Genomic DNA, 26,271 nt, shown 5'->3' on the forward strand with positions numbered 1-26,271 from the left:
TCAAATTTTGCTCCTATGTTTCACACAGCAAATGTCCTTCAAAAGACTAGAAAGGAGATATAGAATATACACATATCAAAATTGTTTTTAACCCTCTCAGGTACTTGTATGCTTTCACAAAAGTTAACAAGGAAAAACTAATGGTCATAATATCACTTACTATATGTTTCAAAACAGTTTTAAAAAGCCAATAATAAATTAATAGAAATGATAATAACAAAATTTAAACAAGTGTAAATTCATGGCCCCTGTGCACTTTACATAGCAACAAAACAGGATATCCATTGTAAGGATGTACAGGCACTAATATCAATACTGTAAAGGACACATTGCACAAATTGGCACAAACAAGCAATCATGTCCACCACCGCATACACCAACCTTCATACTCTCTCGCAATTTTCCACACTCACACACATGGAAATATTTTCTTCAAAGGTAGGGTCTCACTGTTCTAACTGTAAGTCCAGCTAAAGATCACTAAAGTTGATCTGAAATAAATTTCCTTATAAAGGGTTCTCAGTTGAAAGAGGACCTAATTTCCTCCCATTATGACATTCCATACCAAGAATATGAAAACAGAAAAAATTACTCAACATATTGTCAATGCTTGACCCTAACTATGTATGTGCTTTAACATTGATTTTCAGAAAAGTGAAAAACAACATTATTCTTTAATGTCGTCAATCACAATTGCTCTACATGTTTGTACAGAGTGTTTTTTTACGTCCATATTAAAGTATCTCCACTTGTAGTGAAAGTGGTGAATCACACAATTTGAGATAAAAAAGAGTTTGACCTAATATAGTGAAAACACATTTAGAGTCAAACGCCAACCATACCTTCAACAATTTTTTCCCAGTGATTTCATAAGTATGAGCGGTTCCACATGACATGTATTATGATAGCCTGTACAGTACAACTTGTGCCAGACGAGAAATTCCAGCGCACACTTACATCTTTGTCCTTAGCAGACACCACCTTCTCAGCTATGCTCGTCATGACCTTGACCAGCTCTTCCTGTTTACGGAACTCTTGGTAGAGGGCGTCCCCAGCAACACTGGCCAGGGCGACAAACATCAGCTCATAGCGCCGCTTGAAGGTTGCCTCTTGAGCTGCCACCCCTGTGAGGAAAAGTTGGAACAATTTTAATATGACAACCTTTCAAAGTACAGTCAAAATAGTTCAATATGGCAACCTATTGTCGAGGAAAAAAGTGATTGTCCTAGACAGGTGGACGTATTGGACAGTGTCATTATGATATAAAAAAGCAGGGGGTGGGGGGTGGGTATTCTATTGTGCACATGATTATCTTTGGCAGGTGGCGGTTAGAACAGGTTCCATTGTATTTCATTTGTAAGTAAATAACAAGGGTAAACACTAGGATTTGTCACTATTTGCAACACATTTTCGCATTGGCATTATAAATATATAAAATATTTCACTAAACTAATAATATGATCAAACTACTAAACTCTTACTACACTCAATGAAGTTTTTTAACCCCAGAATTTTTAAACCCTGGCAAGTTTTTAACAATTTTTCTACTAGGATTAGAGAAAAATTTGACTAAAACAAGACTTCACAGGGACGTGTTATGAACATTCTGTAACGGTTTCTTAGCAGCAGTTAAGAACTCTCATTTCTCATTTCAATGCACCTTGGTCCTTTTCATGCTTACTCTTCGTTCCATTTACGGACTTACCTCTGAAAAGAGATAACATATTTACCGCTACGCATAATGTTTGTATCTTAGCAAAGATTACATTTGTATCTCAAAGCAAAGATAACATATAAGTATTTTTTCTTTTAAATATTTACTTAGGTCCTATCTTGAGGCTTAGTTTTTCTTAATCTTCATTCATGACACATCTGACAAAAGGCACACACACACACAACAAACCTTTGAGCAGCCAGAAGAACTGATGGGCAAACCGTGGGCTCTTACACGACTGCTCCAACAGCAGTTTGGCCAGTGGAGAGTTGTGGTAGCTCTCAAACTTCAGGCCCTGAGAAACCAAAGAAATATGTCTTAACACCAGTTGGTCACTTTGGGACATATTTCAACAAGAGCAGAGTTTGTTTTATTTTGAAGATGAGAAACCTTATGACTCCGGTAGATGGGCAAGGAAAAAGAGAGTAGGGATAGGGAATGTGGCGGCAAAGTGAAGGTTGTATGCCACCAACTGTTTTTACAATTTACTTCCCACTGAATAATTTGTTTGTGACACAAACAATAACATTTATCTGCCAGAAACCTGTTATGCACTGCAAACATAGCCTCAGACCATGCATGCATTATAAATACTTGTGACTTTATGACCACCACAATGTAAGGGCCTTGGTACCTTAAAGAAAGGTTGTGGTATTGGTGGTAAAATATTCGCAAAATGTCAACAACAAATTTGGACATACAGGACTTTTGCATAAATATGCACATTGGGAGTTCTAAGACCTTACAAAGAAGCTGCATATAACATTTCAATCTACTCGCAAACCGCTTTTGATTCAATAAACTTGTTGAAACACAATTCAGCAACACCGGAAACAGCCTATTTTTTATAAAGTGTCTTGATCCTTACAGACAACAGGGATTCACTCTGCTGGGGGAAGGAATCCCAAACCATAATAAATGGAGGAATCCGAGAGAACCTTTTTGCTGACAGGCAATCACAGCCTGAGAATGATGAGTGAACAGATTGGTGCAAAGAGCTACCACCTCACTGACAGATTTCTCTTTTGTTTTCGTGAGTTTTATTGCACTTGCAACACAATTAGGTCTTATAAGTGCTGAAGATTAATAGTTACAAGAAAGCAATAAATACAAAATAAGGAGAGATAAGGATGACAGATGTTTGAGAGAAAAGGAGGATCAAACTACACAAGACCACCCTTCAACCACCCACTGACCTCTCTGTGAACCACAGAGAAGGGAGTACATAAAGAATGTTCTTACTATAAGGAATCCTTCTTTATTTTGGCTCTAAATGTTGAAAAATGTTATAGAAACTATAGATGACCTATAATAGCTCCAAATGCTAAAAAACAAACTAACATAGCAATAGTCTCTCGTAACTACACATTTAACGCCGGGCAAAACTTTACGGCATTGCCTTCTATCGCTTCATAACAATGATATTTCTGTACAAACATAAAAAGGAATACAAGGACAACAGCCCTGGAATACAAAAGATTACAACTTGAAAAACACATCTTTATCCAATTTAGGAACTGTCACCTGTATCATTTGAGGTAGAAAATCCACCAAATCATCCGTGGGAATCTTGTTGAGGCTTTCAGCTGCAAATTGTCGCACTCTTACATCTGGGAACCTTGTAAGAAACAAAAAAAAGATACTGAATTTAAATATGTATTCAGAGAATAACACTGAAGCCATAATTAAGACCTCATAATCCCCCCCCCCCTTTCCCCCCATTCAGGGATTCAAACCAGAGTCATCTAAACAGTAATGACAACAAGCTAACATTGTGCCAAGAGAATGGGGATAAATGCAGATAATATTCTGCACTCATATGAAGCCATTAGAAAGTTTAACCAACTAACCATATGTTTAGGCAGATAAGAGCACCGTGTTAGGAAAGAGAAAGGTACAGCTTCGGTGAGTTGTGGTCATACATGTTGCTTTCTATATTTCCTAAATTTACTTTTCTCTCTTTACCATGTTAACTACGAATTTAGACGGATGAACTAGTATTATTATTATTGCAATTATTGTTATTATTATTATTATGCTTATCATTATCATCATATTATCATTATTATTATTATTAATAAAAATAATAAGAGCATTTGAATCCCGTCTTTCCCTACAGCATGGGCCCAAGGCGTACATAGGAGATTAAAAACACATTCATACTAACACCATACAAATTCATCACGTGCGCACTTTTTGACAGCAACATTCTTTCAGACAATAAAAAATGCTCATACAAAAAGGCAAAGGTATTATTATCCTCATCAATATCAATATTCTGTACTCACTGAGGCAATAACAGTTCAAACGACTGCATCGGGTGTAGTGTCTTCCAGTGTTTGAGTAGAGAGTAAATCTCAGCGAGGCTGGCCCAGTCCCAGCTGTGAGCGGCCTGCAAGATGCGTGGCAGTAAGGACGGCTGGTCGGTCATGTAGTGACGGTGACTCCACAGGATCTCCAGCTCCTCCGGACTGAAGCTGAAGACGGTGAAACAAATTCTCAATATAATCATTTATTGTCAATCAATTATTGACTAATTAGTCACTGTTAATGGTGTGTGAATATGGCATGCTGTTTACCAGTTACCACCATCATTACCATCATCACTATTGCCTTCAGATTGAAAATGCAAACTGTAACAATATTTTTTTTTGGGGGGAGGGGGGTTAAGCAATAGCACCCCTTTTTTTTGTGACACTAGAGTTGTGCAGAAATTTCATCTTCATCATCTTCACATTCTCCACCATAACCATCATAATCTCTGCTACTTTCAGATCAAAATTGCAAACAATTGTTGTTACTATAGGTCTCTTCAGACTCTGAGAGAAATCTCTCAGTAACATTTAGTACATTACCATTACAGTCCACACTACTCAACAAAATTTCTACAGATAGACATCTGGATATAGCATTTATGGTGCTTGGATGAGAGTAACATGAGATTACATAAACATCTACACGTACATAAGTGAGGCAGCGTGGTGAAATCAGGCACTCGTCAAAATAAGAAATCTAAGAAATGAGCTTTTTGTCTGCCAGTTTGGAAATTTTTATCGAATTTTTATTTTTGGGCCTTATCTCTTTTATGTCCATATAAAAACACATTTCCATGTGAATTTTAATGATCAACATTGATTAAAGGCACAAAATATGTAATTTTTCAAAGACTCTTTAGCTATTGGAGTAACCTAACTTTCGCAGCCATTTCCTCGCTTATTTCACCACTGAAACCAGGCGATCTCACTTCCTTCAATTGCAAATATCTGGAGTTCTATTCAAGATATAAAGATATTTATTTCATTGCAAGCAAGGCAAACAAATCAGCTTTCAGGTGATACCAATAACTCCACATGCCCTATTATTGACGAGCACCTGATTCCACCGCATCGTGACATATATGTTTCCATGAAGTTTTTGGAATACCATGTCTTTACAATCAACACACTGTCTGACTGTGAGTACTAAATGTCCTTTTCAATTAGCATGAATGACAAACTGTCCCACAGGGGACATTCTAATGCTACACGCTGTCAAAATTGCTGCATAATCCCAGTATTGAATCAGATCACACAAACCTTGAGCATGATTCCTTCTCCATCAAGTTAACAACCAGACCTCGGACGTCAGAACCCAAAATATCAAAGGACTTCACAGGACTGAGGATAAAAGAGATCCTCAATATACATTCTGGTTTAGCAAGGTCCTGATAATCAACAAAGGCTGTTAAAAGGAGGGAGAAAAGAAGTGACAGATAATTTGATAATTGTTTGATAAAAAACACTAATTTGACAACAATTCTGTCGAAGGAAACATTGTTTCGTTACAAAGTATTTTAGCGTAGACAAATCCAGTCGACACTTGCAGCAGCTGTCACAGACACCTGCCTAGGCACACATTTCTGGAGCTGACCTGGGGAAGAATTCATCCATGCCCAACACAATGCTAATGAAAACGTTAACTTGTCCGTAGCTCATGGGAGGAGGCAAGCAAAGTGAGATTGGTCGCCACTCAAAATTAGTGAATACATCAAATAAAAAAAGTTCAATTCTCAAGCATACTGGAAAGAATACTTGTCTATGGCTCTTGGGCAGAGGCCAGCAAGCAGAGAATGTTCCTCAGTTAAAAGCGGTGAATTCATCAACAAAAAAAATGTGCTATACAAGAAGACAATACTCACCTGTGCGGAGCATTCAGAGGCTCAGGGAAAAAGATGGTCCTCTCAAAGTCAGGCAAGTTCACCTGGGGAAAAAAACAATAACTTTGTCGTTAAGTAACATAAACACTTCAGCATACAACAACATAATACAGCAACTTTTATCCCAACTACTCAATGACATTTTTCCTTTGCAGCAGTGAAAATGCATTGTCTGCCTTCGTCAAAGCCAGCTGTTGCTTTGAAAGTGAAAGATAAGTGAGATCCCTGCTGATCTATACAGAACAAAGTTTTTGACTTGGCATGGACGGATATTACACCATTTCAGATAATTATTTTGGCATTCCCAGTCTGCTAGAATCTCCATGAATTCACTTTACAAAAGTTGTCAGGGTATACTGCTATTGCCAACTTTGATGAAAAGCCTGGTCTAGCACAAATGAGCCTCCCACAGTATTGACTCAGTACTCATTAAATTAGCTCAATAGACCACTACCTAAAAAACTTGAGGATACAAATTATATCAAGGTGAATCATAGGATGCAGATAGTCATGTTTTATCAAGGTCCATTCTCAGCTGTCTTTATCTTGTCTACTTGAGAGATATACATGTATGTGAGATCACTGAAGAAATATCAATTTGTGAACAGGAAATGGGTATACTAGCTAGCAAAAGAACTACGCCAAGAAGTGATACTGACGTTCAGAGATGGTAAGCACAAAATCAAATAAGTAAATACGACGCATTTCAAAATTTGATCTACGATGGATTTTTCTCACATTTCTAAAGTTCAACCGCAATCAGTGTCCACATTACATAGATACAAGCCACAAAATGACTTTCTAGTCTAGAGCGGTCACTCACCTGCAGTAGCACGGAATCAGGGAGCAAAGTCTTGCAGGAAGGCATGATGGGGTCAAGCCCCACACCCATCACTAGAGGTACCAGCTGCGGGCCCTGCACAAGGTACCTGACATATGGACAGAAGAAAAACAAAGTGAAAATACCTGATAAATGACAAGAACTACATCAAGAAGACTCAAGACTCTAATCTTATATTCTGCAACACTTTTCTATAAAAATCTAAAGATGCTTCTTCTTTTTTTACCTTTTAGAAAGACAGCAACATTACAAGACCCCTATCAACACCAACAACAATTCACAAGTCCCACATAACAAGACTCATAACAACACCAACAAAAACATCCCTCCCACATAAGAAAACTTATATCAATGGTAATGACAACACCCCTCCCACATAACAAGACCCATAACAACAACAACTACAACACCCCTTCTACAAAACAAGGCTTATATCAAAGGTAACAACATCACTCCGACAACACCACCATTCCGACAACACAATTCCCACAACAACACCAAGAACAACTCGCCCTTTCATATAACAAGGCTTACATCAATAATAACAACAACACACCTCCCACATAACAAGACTTAATTATATCAATAGTAACAATATCACTCCCATGTAATAAGACCCATAACCACAGAAAGAACAACTCACCCTTTCTCGTTGAAAAGCTGTATTGCGGCTGCCCCAAGTGGATAGATGACCTTTTTGCCCTCTGTGAACTCTGCCTTGTCCCCGCCCTGTGCACTCCTGACCCCACAGAGCACCATACACAGCCGGGTCTCCCTCGGCATGGTGCACAAGTACGTCTGCTCAAACTGCAGCCTGGGAGAAAAGTGATGTGGATTTTTTAGCCACTTATTTCCAGTACAAAGTAAAGTGAAGCACAAACATACTAGAGTGTCCATTCTGTGCAGGGATAAAGTAAGACAAAGGCAAACAGAATTACTGGAAATAGCAGTGGGAAAGAAAAGCAAAGATAGTACAAGACAAGATGGGCCACTTCTCTCTTTGAGCCAATTAAAAAAGTGTCCTCAAAATTTGGTGGCCCCCTCTTCACAAAAGCGCACTCTTTGCGAACAGAGTTACCCTACTTGAGTTTTTAAAAATCAAAGTGAAACTAGCAAGTTTTGGGATAAATTTCGGGAAGAACGCTTTTTAAAAATGGTTACGCTGACAAAAAACCTCTTCCGGAGGAAAAGGAGATGGTTTTCTTCGTTTAATTTGACTTTAGAATGAAGGGCGAGAGGTCATTAAAATTATTTTTAAAAAACTAAAACTCTGCACTGAACGTACCCGAACTGCTGATGAACAGCAGTCGATCTGCGCACGCAAGGAGGTGCTATTCCTATTCTTCCTCTGGAAAAACGAAAGAGAGCTTCAAAACAGACTGCAGCGCCATCTGAAGCAAAGAGCATACTTCCTGCGGACACTTTTTAGGCTGAGTGGCCCATCTTGTCTTGTACTATCTTTGAGAAAAGTAAAGGAACCTACCAATAGCATCCATCAATCACCTGCCTTTTTGTGAGCGTACAAGAGGGGAAAGTGAAAGAAATATGGAGCGAGGGATAAAACATTAAAAGTGATCACAAGCCCTTTGTCTGTGCCAGACTGTGCCCGGTGCATTTGTATTAAAGTAGGCTTGTTCTACCAAACAGTACTTTCAGAAAATTATTTAAATATGAAACTAAGAACCATAGAGGCAGTAGAAAATACAGGCAACCAAAAGCAAGTAGAGGATGATGAGCAAATGTCTCTTAGAATGTTAAGATTCCATGACTCTTGAGTTAAGGAAACAATTTGTGGACTGAGTAGGCTCGACAAAGTAACAAAAAGCGCAATCAGAGGAAAGACTAATTCCGCTAGTTTTGAATATGCCATACCTGTGAATTCTAAAGCAAAGATGTTCCCATGCGCGTATGGGATTCCCAGCATAAGAGTCTACCAAATGACAAACTATAATAAGTAAGCTTAACCACATGGCCACTTTTTTAAACATAGAATATTGGTGATGGAAGAAAAAAAAACAACCAAAAAAACCTACAAAATCTGAGTAATCATGAAGAATAAAAATGAAAAGTATGTCAACTTTCAATGGCAAAAAGCAAAGAATTTTTTAATTCAATATTTCAAAACACCTTTACTTCAAGAAGTCACAAAATTTTCCTTCACAGCAATGTATGGACTCACTTCCAATACCATTATACTAACCATTCATCCCAAACGATTCTCTCACAGAGCCCATTTGTTAGAGGTTTCAATGAAGTCGCAAGATCTGGGATAAGCCTTTTTGTGCCATAATATAAGCTGCAGACTATCTTGTATTCCTCAAATCTGAAACAGAAAAACCAAATAATCAGTATATAAGAACTACTCGTAAATATTATGTCTGAGAAAACTGTTAACTCTGTCCATCACATCAATCAAATTTGAGAAGAGAAACCAAGAAAAAAACAACAACAAACAACTCAAATTCATAATCATGAGCTTCTTTTTCTACTGACTAACTTAATTAAAGCTATTGGACTACTGTCCAGAAATGGTCAGTAATTTTAACCAAGAACAAAAAAAGACCCCAAGTAAATCCTCCTTGCGTTTTATAATCTCCCTGGAGAAAACCAATACATTTTGTGACACTGAGTGCCTTAACATCTCAGAATATTTTTCCATATTAAATGGCTGATAGACGTTCTATTTATAAGACGATGTTTTAGCACAGCAGAAGGAAATTTTCTTTAATTTTCTTGACTAGTAGATAGACCATGATATAATTATCACTCCAAAGGAACTCATCACAACCTAAGCTGCACCCTTTTAACAAAATTTGAGCCTGCTACTATGATTGTGGAAGTAACTTTGATTTGTTTTGGACCCTTTTTGCGTTAATTAAGACTTTGCTGGGTTTAAACCATGAGACTGTTTCTGAATGCAGTCAGGTCCGCTGGGGTAATAATATAGATTGTAAAGCACACTGAGCTTGCTGTTGCCCAAGAATTTATGCTAAACAAATGCTATCTATTATTACTGTTAATATAATCAATAGAATCCCCCCAACAAAGTATCTGACCCTTCATTCAGGTGACATTAGTTTGAGAACTTTGGAACAGGTCAGTAACAGCAAGCACATCATAAAACCATGCAAGCAAATGTTTCAATGGATATTTTTCCCCCGTTTTCAACCTTTTGACCTCACTTTAGTAAGTCTCTTTTTACAAATAACTCAACAAACACCTAAAGCTATGTGAGGGTAGGAATTCCACTTGGATGTCACTTTAGCGCAATTTAATCCAAACACTGAGCAAATTACCATCAAGTGTAGATGTTACTATTTAAAGATGAAAGTGTATTAAATTCTAAAATGCCTTTATATGTAGCTGTAAAATGCCTCTAATACAGTAAGCACCATTACAAGATCACTTACTTGTTGGCCCAGGTGTTTGGAATGCGATGCGCTGAAGCGATGCAGGCGATAAAGTTGTCCTTGACCTTCACGACTTCTTGGTGATCTAACAGGACAGAGACATGGAGAAAAACCCATAAAAAAATCATGACACAAGTCATCCATTCCCCTAATGTACCTTGTATACAAAGAGCATGAGCAATCACTGTATCAAAAGAACTGTTTGAGAAACATAATATTCTAATCAGAAATAGTGGCAACATCTTCAAAAATACACATAGATTTTATAAGGACATTTTTGTTAAAGAGTGAACCATCTTGAAGAGAACCATCTTTGATTTCTCAGTCCACTCTAGGCATAAAAACAGAGGTAAGTGGTTCAAAGACTTCCCCTCATCACCTTCTGCCGACACAACGAAACTGAAAAGTCATCAAGTACATTCATAGTTGCAAGAATGATAAGAAAAAACCAAAAGTTGATGGAGTCTTGAGTATTTCTGAATTGAAGTTTCATGACATTATTATAATATATGTTCTACGTCTGAACATTTTGGGCTTCTTCAGGAATGTGATGTTGTTGTTATCGATCCAGTCAGGAATGTGATAAAAACAATAATAACACTTTGGTAACAAAATATATGTTCACTTATCGCATGAAGTACAATGATGCGTGCAAGAAAAATACCCATAGTACATCCATAGTTTATGACTCAAATTCAAGGACTCAATACAATAAACTCCATACCGTGGGGAATTTCAATGGAAGAGCCCAAAAAGAAGTCGGTGAGGAAAGTCCGACAGTACATCCTGACTAGTCTCTTGACCGCCTCCACCAACTGGTCAGCAGCCTCCTCCAGATCCTCCACCAGGGAGCAGCGTACAGCAACACTGAGGAGACAGCATAGCAACAGACTCATTAATATGTAATTTTACAAGTTTTACGCCTCCATCAACACTGATTAGATCATTTCAAAATCCGGCTACTTCGACCCTGCCTGCCAGTGATATGTACTACAACTTATTCCACACAAAAAATTGTTCAGTGCAACAACTAAAGCCTCCTAAGAACTGCTATGTTTTCTGATTCTAAGGGCCTGGTTAGCCTGAAGAAGTTTGAAGATTAAATGCTCATCAAAGGTCAACATACAAAGCTGAACAAAAATCAGCTTAATTAAACAACTCAGATCTACTTAAAATATAATTTTTCACCCATGTAACTGTTAACATTACAAATTGAGACATTGGCTCCAATTTACATTTCATACATTTCGCTTATTAAACTGGATGCTTGTACAGTCGTAAAAACAACCATTTGGTAAGACTGAAAGCACATATGTGAGGCATCGTGGTGAAATCAGGCGCTCGTCAAGATCGTGAGATCGAAGAAACTGGCATTTTTCTGCCAGTTTGGCAATTTTTATCAAATTTTTGTTTTTCGGTTTTACACAATTTTTGTCCAATTAAGAACACATTTAGGGGTGGATTTTATTTTAATACGTTGATTAAAGGCACAAAAAAAGTAAGTTTTCAGTTTCCACAGACTATCTAGCTATGGATATAACCAAACTTCGGTGGCTATTTTCTAGCTAATTCTACCTTGGAAACCAAACGACCCCGCCTTCTTCAATCTCAAGTATCTTGACTTCTATTCAAGACAGATGGGCATTTTTCACCAATAGCAAGACAACTGACCAAGCTTTAAGACGATACGAATAATGCATATTGTCTGATTCCACCGCATTGTGACACGTATAAATTTCTTAGTAGCTCAATTCCTAAATTACAAGTGGGCACTTACTTGATAGCATCTTGTGTTTCTCTGTCCTGAACTCCACTGTCCTTGTACATGTTGGAAGTCTGGGAACTGGGACTCTGCAGGAACAACGGCAATGAACAATTTGGGAAAAATGGTGCCTGTATCACAGCATATGGTAAGAAAAAGCACTTATTAAACCAAAAAGATAACATTTAACTGACACGTTTCTTACATTCATACTTTTATTTTTAACAGGAGAACATTTAGGAGGGAAAACAGATTGCTGATAAGGGCTGCCTGCTCCACATAGACACAAATAAAAGAAACTGTGTTCACATTTTTAAAATTAATTTTTCAACTTTGAGTTCAGTAAGTTGTAATACTTTGATAACAGTGGAGGAAAAATACAATGTTTCATTACTGCAAATAAGCAATAATCATAAGGTACAACTGTAGAAGGGAGAAAACAATTTGGTAGAAGGCAAAAACAACGATGACTCACTGCCAGCTCAGACACTTTCTTGTCCAGCTTCTCCAGGGCCTTGATGATGTCTGTGGTCTCTACTCTGGCTAGGTTAACACACAGAGCTTTGACCGACTGCTGTAGCCCCAGTGTGTGGAAAGTGCCTGTCCCGTCCTGAAAGGAATAAATAGTTGAGAACAATAGTTGGTAATGGCCAGCGAGCATGACAACATGCAAACTTTCCCCGATACAAAAAAAAGGGAAAAGAGAAATTATGAAAAGAAGTAGAAGGAGCACATTGTACCAGTGAGCCCACAACCACCTGCTGGGCCATCAATCATCAATGCAGGTGGAGTAAGTATTATCTTGACAGCTCATCATACTGACTTGAATTGTAGCATTATAGCTTTAGCTTAGCCAGTACAAAAGAGTCTAGTTTTTTACATAAAGCAAATTAGGAATATGGAAACATATAGAAAACACAGATAGAGCAGACCACACCACAACATCAATCCTCACCTGTAGGACAGAGTCTGAACACAAACCAACAAAAAGGAAAAAAAATCACAAGTACATTTGGTAACACATCTTAACATAGACAAGAAAACTAATGGTAGAAAACTAAGAAAACAAATTCTGCAGGCTGCTTTCTGCGATTACACTTGACTACAACAAATGTCACACATACAAGTGTTTGCTTGAGTCGAGTCTCATATTTCTTGAAAAACGGGTAAGCATAAGTTAGTCAAAGTAGAAAGATTCCTTGTTGAAGTTTGGTTCTGATACTACTTCTTTATCTATTTTTCTAATGTAAATTATTGTCACAAACCTTGGAGAAGTGCTCTAGTAAGACATCAACCTCATGATAGAACGTGTCAATGTAAACAGCCAAGGCATCTCTGCAATAAAGAAAAAGATTTTAAAATGAATCACCAGGGGTCATACCGGTTTTACGTTCATTCAAGAAGAGGCACAAGCTGAATCAGCTTTATTACAGAACTAGACTAAATATGTCTTGCCTTTTAGGGCCAACATTTTCACCAATTTTGATAGAAGAACAAAATTTTTAACACACTGTTCATTTCAACAATAAAAAGCAAATAAGGAATCGAGATCTTGTCACATTTAAAGAAAAGCACATCAAAATGACAACTGTTACTTAGTTCTGAAAAAAAGGCAAAACAGAAACACAACAGATCTACCTAAAACTCAAGATGTCTGCTTCTTTGTACATACAACAGCTGCTTTGGCTTTGGTGTGCATATTACAACAAAATTACCCATATGAAAAAATATTCTCCCAGAAAAACATAACCAGGAACCAAGAGGTTTGCAAATTCAGTTCACATGTTAAGTCAAGCAAAATGTGGTGCCAACCCTTAGATGGGTTCCTAATGTGGCGACTCCTTGAACAAAGACATCAAAACACAACATAGAAAGGCCAAAACGCTGTGGCAGTCAACAAAACTTTATACTGAAATGTAATGCTCGGCACTTTTATAACAAAAAAGCATGCAGACAAAAGCATTGACTAGAGAACTGGAAAGCTGAGAAGTATAAATTGCCTCCAAGGCTGAAATGGCCCAATAGAACTAAAAAGCTGGCCCACAGAGTTTTGTGAAATATGATCAATTCGAAGGGAAACAAAACCATGAAATTCCACTTTGATTTAAACACTTTGAAAGTTAATTTCCATTCACATTTTTAAAAGTTGCCCTTTTTTAAAGGAATGGGGGGCAAAAGGCAGAGACACTCACTGTGAGACAGCTTTGCCTTCAGCATTGATGTACTCCTTTGGAAAATAAAGCATCTGGATGTCATCATCTCTCTGTGGACAAGAAAAAATACACAGAATCTTAGAACTTCAACCACAACATATACAAAATATGATGCCACTGACTCAAAATAATTATAAAGTACAAAGAAGTAGATGACCAAATTTAGAGGACTTAAAATAGTGGTCCAATAAAAAAAAAGTTCTGAGGCTTTTGTTTACAAAAATACAAAGATGCACAAATAACCAAGATGCCCAATTTACATACTGGACATTGGCCAATAAGGACACCCACCAGCTGTCCAACAGCATTTATAGATACCAAAACAAAAGCAGAAGATAATATGTCCTTCCCCAAAAAAAACTCCCATCGGCTGTATTTCTTATGAAAGCCATTCACCACTAGGCAAAAACCATTATGTATATAACAAGGAATCCTTGCATCATATACAAAAGTGTCCTTCAGAGAAAAATCCAACAACTCACAGTTCTGATAAATGGTCGGGTAACCTCCTCACAGCTGATCAGTTCCAGGTCAATGTCTCTGTCCAGCTTCAGGCACGAGTGAGTGTAGTCAAACTTAGCAAGAGGAAGATCACTAAAGAGGAGAATAAACCAGCATGCCATATTATTCACATGCATAGGTTTGTACAAATATCAGTGAGTATATTAATTCAAAGTTGCATTTTTTAACCACTATAATCTATCAGAAGGCTCCTGTGGTTCAAGGGCTTCAAACTAATATCAAGTCATTTCAATGAAAAGACTTTTATTTTAGAAGCATTCTAGGTAACATGACTGTGACCAGGGCTCCCCTTTTCAGGCCAACTTAAGAGGTTCCTTCACCCTTTGGTTTACTATCTTAAGGGGTATTTAAACCCTTGTTTTAGAAACTTAAAGGGTAAAAGTCAATATCTCATAACCTTACATTATTAAGATTTTTTTGCTTGTAAACATTTAACCCACACACACATTCACACAGACACACACAGAGTGACCATGACTATGATTGAATGCTAAGATCCAACACAACTTTCGGTGAGTCAGCTACGAAATTCCACTTCCACATAGACATTTAGGAAAATAGTGCTCCGAGTTTCTGCTGTCAAAAAGTTCAACGAGTGCTTCCCACGACAGAAAAGAATGTAGAGTAGGATTTTAGACAAATCTGGCGCAAAAAGGGGAACAACCCCCCCCCCCCCCCCCCCCCCCCCCCCGGAGGAACAACCCCACCCCCCCAAAAAAAATATCGGGGTACACACGATCCAAATTTGGTAAATCGGGATGCTTGAGATTTAGGGCAGGGGTGAGTGGCAGGTTTGGAAAATAAACTGATTCATTATTCTTCAGAGCCATCCCAGGGTTCACATTTCAGTCTTTCCACACTTTCGATGACGGACAATTCATGTTTACTAGTGTGTTAAAGAAGGACGGTGGTAATCTCACGGCAGGGGTAAACTCAAGGCATGAGACCGGAAAATGTGAGCCACCAGAAAGTGGGCGGAGCTTCTGTGCTGAAGCCAGCCAGTGTTGCCGGAAACTGCGCGCTGCAGATAAGGAGGTCGACTAGTCGACTTCTTCTGACACAGAAGGTGACTGTCGTGCATATGTGAGGGTGTGTTGTCAAATCATTGACTCGGCTTCAGGATAGAGAAAGGGGAAAATGATCCTTGCCAGATGCACACCACCTACGTTTTAAAGCATATACAAACCTCCGAAATGAAATTATAAAGGGTAAAGCTCAAGCACCACCAAAACTTTAAGGGGGTAATCTGCAGGTTTAATGCGTAATATACGCACATTTGTGCGTAAAGGGGAGCCCTGCTGTGACCCAAATTTCTCTCCTAAAAGTGTTTCATATTTTTTCTTCTTGTTCATGTCATTCATCATAACTCATACATTTCATGATCTGATAAAACATTTTCACACATGTTCTCAGGGTATTGTTTTTAAATAAACAAGGGCATCTTCTCTTACCCCAAAAAACATGAACAGAATAGATTAATTCTGAAGGGAAAAAAAGAATACAAAGAGAACAATAGTACACATACATTTCAATGTAAATGTGGTTGACTTAGGACAATAAAACGGTAACACGATATCCATCACCCTTACCTTGACCCGCATGTTGAACTACACTTTCAATACATGTATCGTTGCTACCGGATCTCTCAACTATAGAATTACAGTCAATGTCCTAATCCTTTAGTGAATCATAATTTGACTACTGCAAAAATGTCAATGCCCGGGAGTCGCTTTTGTCTATCATAACTCCCATAAGACAAAACAAACCGCATTCAGCATTATTTGAAAGTCATTTGCACCACATTATGTTTAAATTTAGATGTAGACCTAGGGCCGTTAAGTTGAAACTTCTGACATAATTTGTACTAACAGAAAGTGTGTGTACACCGCAAGAGTGTGCGCATTTCAGAAAAAAACATGTGTGGGTTTGAGTGGGTGTAAGTGTGAATGTGTTTGTGTTTGTACGCAGGTTTAACAGCCATATCGATTTAAGATTTGAGTTTCCTACATCGCACTCATTAATTTCACTGACTATCTATTTCAATGTACAGGGAGTTGTCATTGTAATCTATTCATCTACACTGGTATTTTGATTTTTAACCATTTGAAAATAAAGGTTTCTCAATAGTTACTATCGATGTAATTTTGAAAATGTTTCAATAATTTATTTCAAATTCAGAAATCTAAATAACGCTTCATTATACTATTTATCAAATGCAGAGACCTACTTCCGAAAAAGCTTAAACAATAAGGACAATTAAAGCTTTTTAAATTGTGCAATATAAAAAAAAATTGTTTCAAGACATTTTTAAGCAAAAATCTGAAATTTACACTTCTCAACAGAGACAAAAATGTGAGCACCAAGTTTCATGCGGTACAGTGGTTGCTTTATGATCTCTCTGGAAAAGTCTATGAGCATGAAGCAAAACAAAAGTCTTTGATTTGTCTTCAAATTTATGTTCTCTATGATGTATACGATTCTTATATTTTGCTACAGCATGATATCAATTATCAGTAATTGCTCATTATCCTCTAATTCACTTTATCCTGATGTAAACAGATTTACTCTAACTCTTGACATAGATTTTGGAAATGAACTGCAAAAAATGACTCTCCAGAATTTACTATTATTATTTCCATGTTATTTTTCTATTACTGGAGTAGCACTTTAAAGACAGTTCTTTTCATATAAGCAAATAATGCAAATTTGACAATTCTTACTCTACTCATGCTAAATTTGGGCCATTTGCTTGCCTATCTCTGTACAGAAACAACAGAAACAAACATGCACCTACTTGCAGAAATACTCTGCTCTGTCGTAAACTTTGAGGATATAGCTGTCCGTGTTGGCCTGCAGGTCATTGGGAGACAAAGTGCAGAGCACATGGCTTATCACATGCTCCACAAGGGCACTGGCTGCAAAACACAATACAGTTGTAGAGTTAAGGGGTGGCTATGTCACACAATACCGTTGTAGAGTAAAAGGGTGGCACACGATCAGATAAATGGAAAAAGATAAAAGAAAAAGGACAAAGAAAAGCAGAGCTCAGTAAATCACTTTTTTAAACCCAGAGAAACTATGCACATCTCTGTCACTGCAAACATGGACATTGATAACTATCAGCAGAATGCTTGTCAAGTATAATTTACTGTGTTTCTTCAATTGGAGGTGTTCGTCAGATAACGTTTAGCACCAGCCCCATCCAAACCTTAGGTCATAAGAGCTCAACACAACCAATGTTGCCAAAGTTAACTTTTAGTGAAAATTTTAAAGCACCCTCAACAAAATAAGGTCATACAAGTGCAGAAGTTTTAGTTTTAGTAAGTGTTTTACAGCACTTGCAACACAATAAGGTCATGAAAGTGCCAAAGATTGGAGGTGTTACTGGTGTGGGCGATCATGGACCTCCACTTCACTCTGCCTTGCGTTGCAGCAATGGTGTCTGTTGTTCTTGCTGCTCCTAGCTATGTTGTCATCTTGTCCAATATCTTTTCCCTCTGTCTGCCTCTGCCTCTCTTTCCATCAAACTTGCCTGTTGTTACAATATTCTCCAATGCTTTTTTCAGCATTGTGCGTCCGAAGAAATTTGCCTGTCCCTTTTACATGAGAGTAACAAACACAAAAAAGGAGGAGAGTCAAGGACGATAGATGTTTGATAGGAAAGAAGAAGCAAACCACACCAGAGCACCCGCCAACCACCCACATATAAGTGCAGAAGGTTTGAGGTGCTACAAGAGAATACCAAACACAAAAGAGGAGGAGAGATAAGGACGATACATGTTTGAAGGGAAAGAGAAAAACACAGCATGGTACCAATCAACCACCCAGATAAGTGTGAATTACCAGTATCACAGATGAAAATTATAGTAAAAGAAAGGAATTTGTCAAGAGAACACAAAACAGAACAAAAGTAGAAAGAAGAACAACAATAACAACAACAATGTCATGACCATAGCAATAACAACAATATACAACAAAAAAACCAAGGCGCTGCTAACTATCTAGTGTGGGAGACAAAAAGTTCATTCACAGATCTCAAAGACAATAACAACAACAACAAACAATATAACAACAAAAACAGAATTGGGCAACTCACTAAAACAAGAACTGACTGACCAGAGGTGTATAGAGAAGACAAAACACCACGACAACATCAACAACAGCAAAATCTAACGATGTGAGACTTACTATCACAGGTGAAAGACACTGGGTCTTCAGAAAACTGCGTGTGGACAGTCAGTTTGACCTGTATGGAGCCAAGATGGCTGTCCCGTATTTGGTTGACCAGATAACCTTGGTTGGTTTTCTCATCAGTGGACAGGTACTGTCGCTTCAGGCTACAAAGAGAGGAAGAGTGAAAAAAACATGACCTTCACCCTTTGAAGCAACCAAACCACTTGCATAAATCACCCAAGTTGAAAACGAGCTATTTTTTAGTCCTAGTAAGAGTTTTACAGCACTTGCAATGCAATTAGGTTGTATAAGTGCTGAAGATTACAGATGATACAAAAGAGTAACATGCATATACACCAAAAAAAAGGAGGACAGGTAAGAGCGACAGATATTTAATAGGACAGAAGGAGAAAACCACACCAGAATACCCATCAACCCAACAGACAAGCTCTAGATAAAAGTAGAAAAAACAGACACATTGAAAGTTGACCTATCAATCACTATTCAAACAAACTATCGAAGTTGAAACAAACACTGAAATGAAGTAGAAGAAGCACACCACATCATAGAGTCAATGAAAATGTTCATGAATTATCTAAATCTACTTGAGACCAGACCCCACAGTAATTACAAGACAGTCAAACAGTTGCATAGAGGAGTAATCATCGCTTCTTGTTTTCTTATAGATGCACAAAAATATAGCACATTTTTGGGTCAGAATAAACTACATTATATCTTTAAACAGAGCACTATAAATATTTACTAAGGCAATCTGTATGGACTGCATTCGCTGAAAGAAAAAAGAAGAATTGCACAAACTTTATAAATCAGTACTTACTCAGCAACCATCTGACAAAACGATTCTGACTCTGGATCAATAAATGTACGCTTCCGTAGTCTTTCATAATGTTTTCCCTAAAGAGAAAAAGGCATTAGAGAGGCAAAAAATTAAAAGAGGGACGACAAACAGGTTAAAGAGAAAATAAAAAATGGAATTGCTATAAACATGAGCATGTACTATTTGTTGAATTAAAAACTATGTGATACGACAAAAAACACAATGCTTATGCAGCAGCATGAAAAGTAATAAGAGAAATGACCTCTGTAGAGAATATCACAATACATATATATGTGACATAGTGAATAAACATCATTTAAAAAGAAACGCAAAAGTTAAAATCAGTAGAACATGAACAAATAAAAGTTGAGATAGAAAAATAAAAATGATAAAGTATGTATTGTGAAACTGGTGATAGACAATGGGCTAAACAAGTTCAAAATAATATAGGTCCACAAAGGAAATCTATTTTTAATTCCATTTTTTAAAAATATATATATTTGAAGTGGAAAACAAAAACAAATTTGCCAGTAACATGAAAGATTCCATTCACAAACACATGCCTTTGTATTAATTACAAAAGAGTAAAAATATTGGACATACCTGAGGAACCTTCCATGATGGAGGGCGCTGTGGTTTCTCTCCACTGACTTTTTTACTGGTGGTTTCAAAAGCATCATAAGCTGCTGTGGGAAGAGCTGGTGCTGAATTTGAGAGTTGAGCAGACCCTCTTAAGAACTCTTCATCGCTTGTGCCAAACTTTGCATGGCCAAAAGCGTCAAAATCAAAAGCCTCAAACCCAATTCCCGGGGGAGGTTTAGACTGCTGCTGGACACTGCTACCTTTTACAGGCATCCATATGTGGTCATCATTCTTTTTGTGGTCATAGGCTGCGGAGGCAGAAGGCACTGCAGCACTTCCAGGGGGAAAATCTGCTTGGTACACATTGGGAAACGCTTCTCCAAATGAATAATTAGTCTGTTGAGCATGGTTTATAGAGGCAGGGCTGTTGCTGAGACATATAGACTCCCTTCTGCCCCGAGAGTAGAGGGGATCAAAGTAATCCAGAGACAGGTATTCATGCTCCGGCAAAGTTACACCTAGTTTAATGAGATCCCTGCCCTCAGACGGCTCATCAGTGCTAGGTGCTACATACGCAAGGCGTTCATCGAAACCTGCCACCACTATAGGGTGGCTTTGATTATCTATTGGTGACAGGGAGGACTCCCGTGAGGCTTCAAGAACGTCCCCAAGACTTGCTGGTCGGGGAAGGGAGATATTTGGCACATACGGAAAGCTGCTCTGAATGGGAGTGTTGGTGTTAAAACCTCTATTTTCACTGAAATTGTTCGAGGAGTTAAAATTGTTTGAAGGGTTGAAATTATTTGAAGTGGCCGAATCATAAGCAGCGGATGAATTTAACCCAATAGGGAAGTTATACGCTTCATTTTTCACCAGGAGAGGTCCCCCTGGAGTGGTGTTGAAGGGTATGAACATGTTGTTCGGGGAAGAAGAGAAGCCAATGCCAGGTGGGGCCCGTCCATTGAAAGCATTTGGTGTGAAACTGCCAGGCTGTTGCTGCTGTGGGTAAGGTAAAGAAGCAGGCATGGGTTGGTGGGACAGTGGGAATCCTGGGGGCTGCCCAGAAGGTCCTTGTGGACAAGGGTTGGATGTTGGGGTTACCCAACCAAAGTTTGAGGTGGATTCCATAGGTGGGGGCCGGCCAACACCCACCCCAGCCTGTGAACCACTCACACTTGGGAGTACGGGCATCATGTTGTTAGCTGGGTACGGTGGGGCCAAAGTTGGATAGTTGTAGCGATTACCTGTGATCTCCCGGAAGGCATGACTTATATCAGGGTACATAGGTTTGTTAATGTTATTTAAATCTTCCATGGAGGCACTGCGAAGCTGTGTGCCATCATGTGGGTCCGCAAATGTCCCACCACTGGCGTTAAAGTCGAGCCCTTCCAAATCTGGATGAAATGCTGCTGTTGGATTACTCTCACCTACTGGAAGAGACATCCTATTTTGGTTCTGCTGGGCAGCTGGGAATATTGGAGCACTGTCTTTTGTGTACAATGAATTAGACTTGGTGACACCTGTCTTCTTCACTCCCTGTCCTTCAGTACTGAACAGGATGGAATTTTCATTAATTGGCTTAGAATCATCACTTCTGCGGTTGAGACTTGCTCTCCGAGGGGGTATTGGAGGAGGCGTGCTCGCAGGTTCTCTGTCCAGAAGTGGGGGTCTGGTAGATACCTCCTGAGACTCTGATGTTGTAAGAGGACTTTTACGCCTTGCAGCAGCCAATGATGGTGGAGGTGCTAACTCATATGGAGGGGATTTTGAACCATTTCTCCCATTCCCAGAGGCCATGCCTTGTTAAAGCTTGAATTAGCAAGAACAGTAGAACAGCAGCATAAAGCTACACGAGTCTCACAGGGGCATCTGTGGAAGACAAAATTCATAACTGAAAAAGTAAAAGACAATGGATATCTTTCGAATGAATAAAATCATAAAATGTTAGGACTGTTTTAAAATGAAAACAACGCTCGCCCAAGACCTCTGTACAAACGACCACCGTCCACTTCACCCTTTTTGTTTAAATTTCTTTATTATGGTGAAAACTGTCCGAGAGTGCCACATGTCTAAGATACCATTTTTCTCACTCGACAGTGGTTGCATATCTTTGACAAGTTCAATTGCTAAAATCCTGAATACTTAGAAGTCAATAATGATGAACATAAATTACACACATGTCATGTAACAAATCAGCGCACGGCACCAGTATTTAGTCATTACACTTAGGATTAAAATTTCTTATCACCTTGCTTCAATGGACCATTTAGTAGGAATACACATGATAAAAAAGCTGTGTTTGTCAATTTGGAGAAACTTTGCGGGCAATTACATGTTTTCTCTGAACCTGTGAAAACTTTTTTTTTAGGAAAGCGTTTTACGAAGCTCGCAACTGCATAAGGTGATATGAGTGCGTGAGACACACCAAACATTTTCAGTTGGAAGAAAATTTTGAATTTTGCTCGGGTGGCGGCCGAAGCCTACTTTTATCGATTTTAGACCACCAAGGGATCTTTAACGTGCCCAACGTGCATACAGGACCTCCAAGATTTTTCGCTCTTGTCTGAGAAGGCTAGTAGATCTTACACTACCAAGATCAGGGGTGTGGCTGAAAGACAGCAGCAGTAAGCAGGAGCCATGAAGTAGCGGTTAGAAAGGCTGCAGAAGGAGTCAGGAGCCCAGAGGAGGGGGCAAAGGAGGTGAAGGGGAGGGGGCAGAAAGTGGAGACGAAAGCAGACGACAGAACACTGTCAGAGAGAAGGGAAAGGAGGTGAAAGGAATTGTTTAGCAGACAGCATTCCAGGTTATCGCATAATTGTCTGGTTGTCCAATTTTAGGCCAAATGTGTGCCAACTGACGGTATGACGTACGTGACGGTATGCAGTACATAGGCTCTAGATCTAGATTTTCTAGATCTAAATCTAGCTGTAGATCTAGATCTAGATCTCTAGAGTAAAATTACCGGTTCGGTCAAAATAAGGACGAAAACAGGCACGTCGACTTTAAAGCTTTATATCTCCTATCTGCCTTGCCCTAGAGACAAACCGAAACCAGCTACAGGAAGCCCTGTGATTGGATGACCCCAGGAATAACCTGTTTCAGCTTGTTCTCATATTTGAGGCCCTTACTGGGTGCAAAAGTGACGCCCGATTTATTAAAGTGTTCGGTCACATTTTTTTTGGTTTTCTCATGGATTCGGGCAGTGTTTTGACATTCGGTCATTTTCAATTATTATCACATTTTTTTCTTTGCAAGCTTAATATGATTTTTAATGCTTGTTATCAACACTTGGACACAATGATAGTTTGTCTAAAGTGGTTTTCACCATTTATAGCTATTTTAATGAGTATGTATCTGACCCACTCTACTACGTGGTATCTCTGACTCTACTACACTGGCATCTGGCTCACTCAACTACACTGGTATCTCTGACTCTGCTACACTGAATATCTGACTGTATTACACACTGGTATCTGACTCTACTACCCTGGTGTCTGACTGAGCTAATATGCTGTATCTGACTCTACTGTTATTTAAATTATGCACAAATTCTTAATTCTTTATTATATAACCATTGGCACTATATTATCTTATGTGCCCGAAGGATGAGAAACTACGGATTTTATGTTACAATCCGGGCACCCCCCCTTTGGGCAAAAACGGCGAGGCTGAACTGCAAATTCTCTTTCATCCTTGATGGGGCCTATGCAAATAACTCTCCAGCTTTCAGAGTTTACCAAAACGTAGAATCTAGGCCACAGGCTCCTCCATCCACAACCAATGTTAACTCTTCCAGGGAAACAGCTTCACGCCGTTTTGCTCAGTTGATGAAGAAAAAGCTGTCTTAAGGACTATTTTTAGCAAAATATCGCCGTAAATGTTGTTTCAACGAAAGTAAGGGAGGTTGTTTTAGGTTTGTGGGTAAGATTGTACTTTACCGGACCACCGGTCGGAACTACTTTCGCTATGGCGCCCCTAGTGCCTAGTGGCCCGCTATTCTTCGTTTCTGAGCTCCCCTACTCAGTCTCCTACTCAGTTTTCTACGTCCTCACTCTTCAACTGCCAGCAATCGACTGACGTCTCTTACCGGGTTTTTCAGTCATCATGACCGTGCCACCGTGCCCTTTGACTCATGACCCTGACATCTTGAGGCTAATTGGTCAATCTAATCACGTGGTCCACTATTCTTATTTGCTCGCAACTCTGCTGGCCTGGCCTCTATCTAGGCCTACTCCTGGTCCGGCAAAGTACAATGGAGGGCTAAAGATGCACACGACAGCTCATTTGCATAATTGCAACCCCCTCGGCCCTGCTCGCGACTTGGTGAGTACCTACCCCGATTGTCCGCTCATGTTATTATTGTTTATAATATATATATGTGTGTGTGAGTGTCTTTAAATTATGCTAGCCCCCCTGAAACCCCCCCTCCCCCCACTGTTGTTACATTGATATGTAAACACGACTGTCCGCTCATGTTATTGTTTCGCATTTTTGTGTGTTTTCTTTATTATAGTTTCCAGGGGGGCAAGCCCCCCTGAACCCCCCTCCCCCTCCCCACTGTTGGTATGATACACGGTGGTTCACCAAAGTTAAATCCCCTGCCCACTCTCAACCACCAACTCACGCTCACCTCGCCTCGCCAGTTGCCGCTGGCTTGCGCTGTGCGTGCGCGAAGTCGCCCGCGGAACTACCTTTAGTCCGCATGCAGAGTACCATGACTATGAGAGCGTAGTAAGGCTAGGTGTGCGTAGTAATCACGGACCGAGACGGGTGGTCCGGTAAAGTACAATCCAGCCGGTTTGTGTGCCACTCTTTTGGGGCTAGATTTAAAAACAAAGTTTTAAACGATCTTTTTGTACTCCGTCCAAACGTGCTGACCCGGTACGATTACTCTACAAGCACAGAGTCACCTGTGGAAATGTGTAACAAAAATCTTAGCCCTGCACAGCAACTCTTAATATAGAATCTAGATCTAGAATCTAGTTAGTCATCATCAAGTAGAATCTATGATTTAGTCTTACAAACTTGTTCAACTTGTTGGTTACATTCGTGAAGAAGTGGATTGGACCATTTAACTTCAAACCAAACCAGTCAAAACCCACAAAACTCAAGGAGAGAAGAGTCTCGACCAATAAAAAATATATTACTGTGTCTAATGAAAACAACATTTTAAAAAAAAGTTTTTAAATTAGACATTCTATTGGCAAATGAAACTAACCGCTACACAGAAACTTAATCAGTCGATTTGGAACTTCTCATCAGAGAGAAAGAGGGGCAGCTGTTGCTATTCTGGAAGCCATATTTCCAGTAGGGGAAGTTACGCTGGACAAAAAAAAAAGAACTGCACAGAGATAAACAAACAATCAATTTCTGTAATATTGCCTGGACAGAAATATGCCTGAAGCAATGAAGAAGCTTCACCTGTACACATGCTTCTATACATCAAAGTCTCGACACCTTCCAAAGTTACAGATCTAGCCCAGTCGTTGAATGTAAACAAAAACTCTTTCACTTTGCATCGGTTGCATCAAATGCCCTGACCAGGAAGTGGGCGTAACGACAGTTAGCTCCCTTCGCCAGTGAAGCACAGAATTCTACACTTAAGTGTAGAATTCTGTGCATGCAGTGAAGCAAAGAAAACCTCTTTACAGTGAAGTTATCGGGGGTCCGAAGCCGAAGGCCTATAGGCCTAGAATCTATAGACTAGATCTAGATCTAGATAATATCTAGATTCTAGATCTAGATCTAGATCTTGCGAAATTTTTATAAGAGTTTTTTTTCACCCACTATTTCAAAATAATTTCTAAAAATAGTCTAGATATTTCCCAATGTAAAGAAATTTTCTTGATACGAGGAGGGGTATAAGCTTAAGAAATCAATCGAATTTTATTCTTGTATCAGATCAAACAACGCATATATAAATCATGCAATCACATATAGGCCTATATCTGATTGAGGCCTTGCGACTTTATTTTTGGTCTGGTAGAGCGAGAGAGCGAACGAGAGAGAGAGAGGGGGGGG

At 39.0% G+C, this 26,271-nt stretch overlaps 1 protein-coding gene across 2 annotated transcripts in view; it reads right to left on the reverse strand.

Annotated features, from left to right (window-relative positions):
* The window catches only part of LOC101855222 (phosphatidylinositol 4-phosphate 3-kinase C2 domain-containing subunit beta), a 39,445-nt gene extending 13,648 nt beyond the window's left edge, over window positions 1-25,797 (reverse strand). The window contains exons 1-21 of one of the 2 annotated variants that reach the window (XM_013089344.2): window positions 25,672-25,797; window positions 20,272-22,119; window positions 19,669-19,745; window positions 18,846-18,994; window positions 17,452-17,572; window positions 14,618-14,729; window positions 14,115-14,185; window positions 13,188-13,257; window positions 12,398-12,532; window positions 11,938-12,011; window positions 10,885-11,027; window positions 10,161-10,245; window positions 8,951-9,073; window positions 7,394-7,564; window positions 6,733-6,838; window positions 5,892-5,953; window positions 5,290-5,370; window positions 4,003-4,191; window positions 3,239-3,332; window positions 1,904-2,009; window positions 958-1,124 (exon numbers count right to left, since the gene is read on the reverse strand). In XM_013089344.2, the coding sequence (XP_012944798.1) occupies window positions 958-1,124; window positions 1,904-2,009; window positions 3,239-3,332; window positions 4,003-4,191; window positions 5,290-5,370; window positions 5,892-5,953; window positions 6,733-6,838; window positions 7,394-7,564; window positions 8,951-9,073; window positions 10,161-10,245; window positions 10,885-11,027; window positions 11,938-12,011; window positions 12,398-12,532; window positions 13,188-13,257; window positions 14,115-14,185; window positions 14,618-14,729; window positions 17,452-17,572; window positions 18,846-18,994; window positions 19,669-19,745; window positions 20,272-22,047 (3,912 nt within the window). In that variant the 5' untranslated portion in view covers window positions 22,048-22,119; window positions 25,672-25,797. Of the gene's footprint in view, window positions 1-957; window positions 1,125-1,903; window positions 2,010-3,238; window positions 3,333-4,002; window positions 4,192-5,289; window positions 5,371-5,891; window positions 5,954-6,732; window positions 6,839-7,393; window positions 7,565-8,950; window positions 9,074-10,160; window positions 10,246-10,884; window positions 11,028-11,937; window positions 12,012-12,397; window positions 12,533-13,187; window positions 13,258-14,114; window positions 14,186-14,617; window positions 14,730-17,451; window positions 17,573-18,845; window positions 18,995-19,668; window positions 19,746-20,271; window positions 22,120-25,468; window positions 25,610-25,671 lie in introns of those variants that run through there. The other variant, XM_005110703.3, reaches the window with a different exon arrangement.
* Window positions 25,798-26,271: the final 474 nt, after the last annotated feature.

This window comes from Aplysia californica, unplaced genomic scaffold (assembly GCF_000002075.1).
Source record: "Aplysia californica isolate F4 #8 unplaced genomic scaffold, AplCal3.0 scaffold00933, whole genome shotgun sequence".
Taxonomy (NCBI): domain Eukaryota; kingdom Metazoa; phylum Mollusca; class Gastropoda; order Aplysiida; family Aplysiidae; genus Aplysia; species Aplysia californica.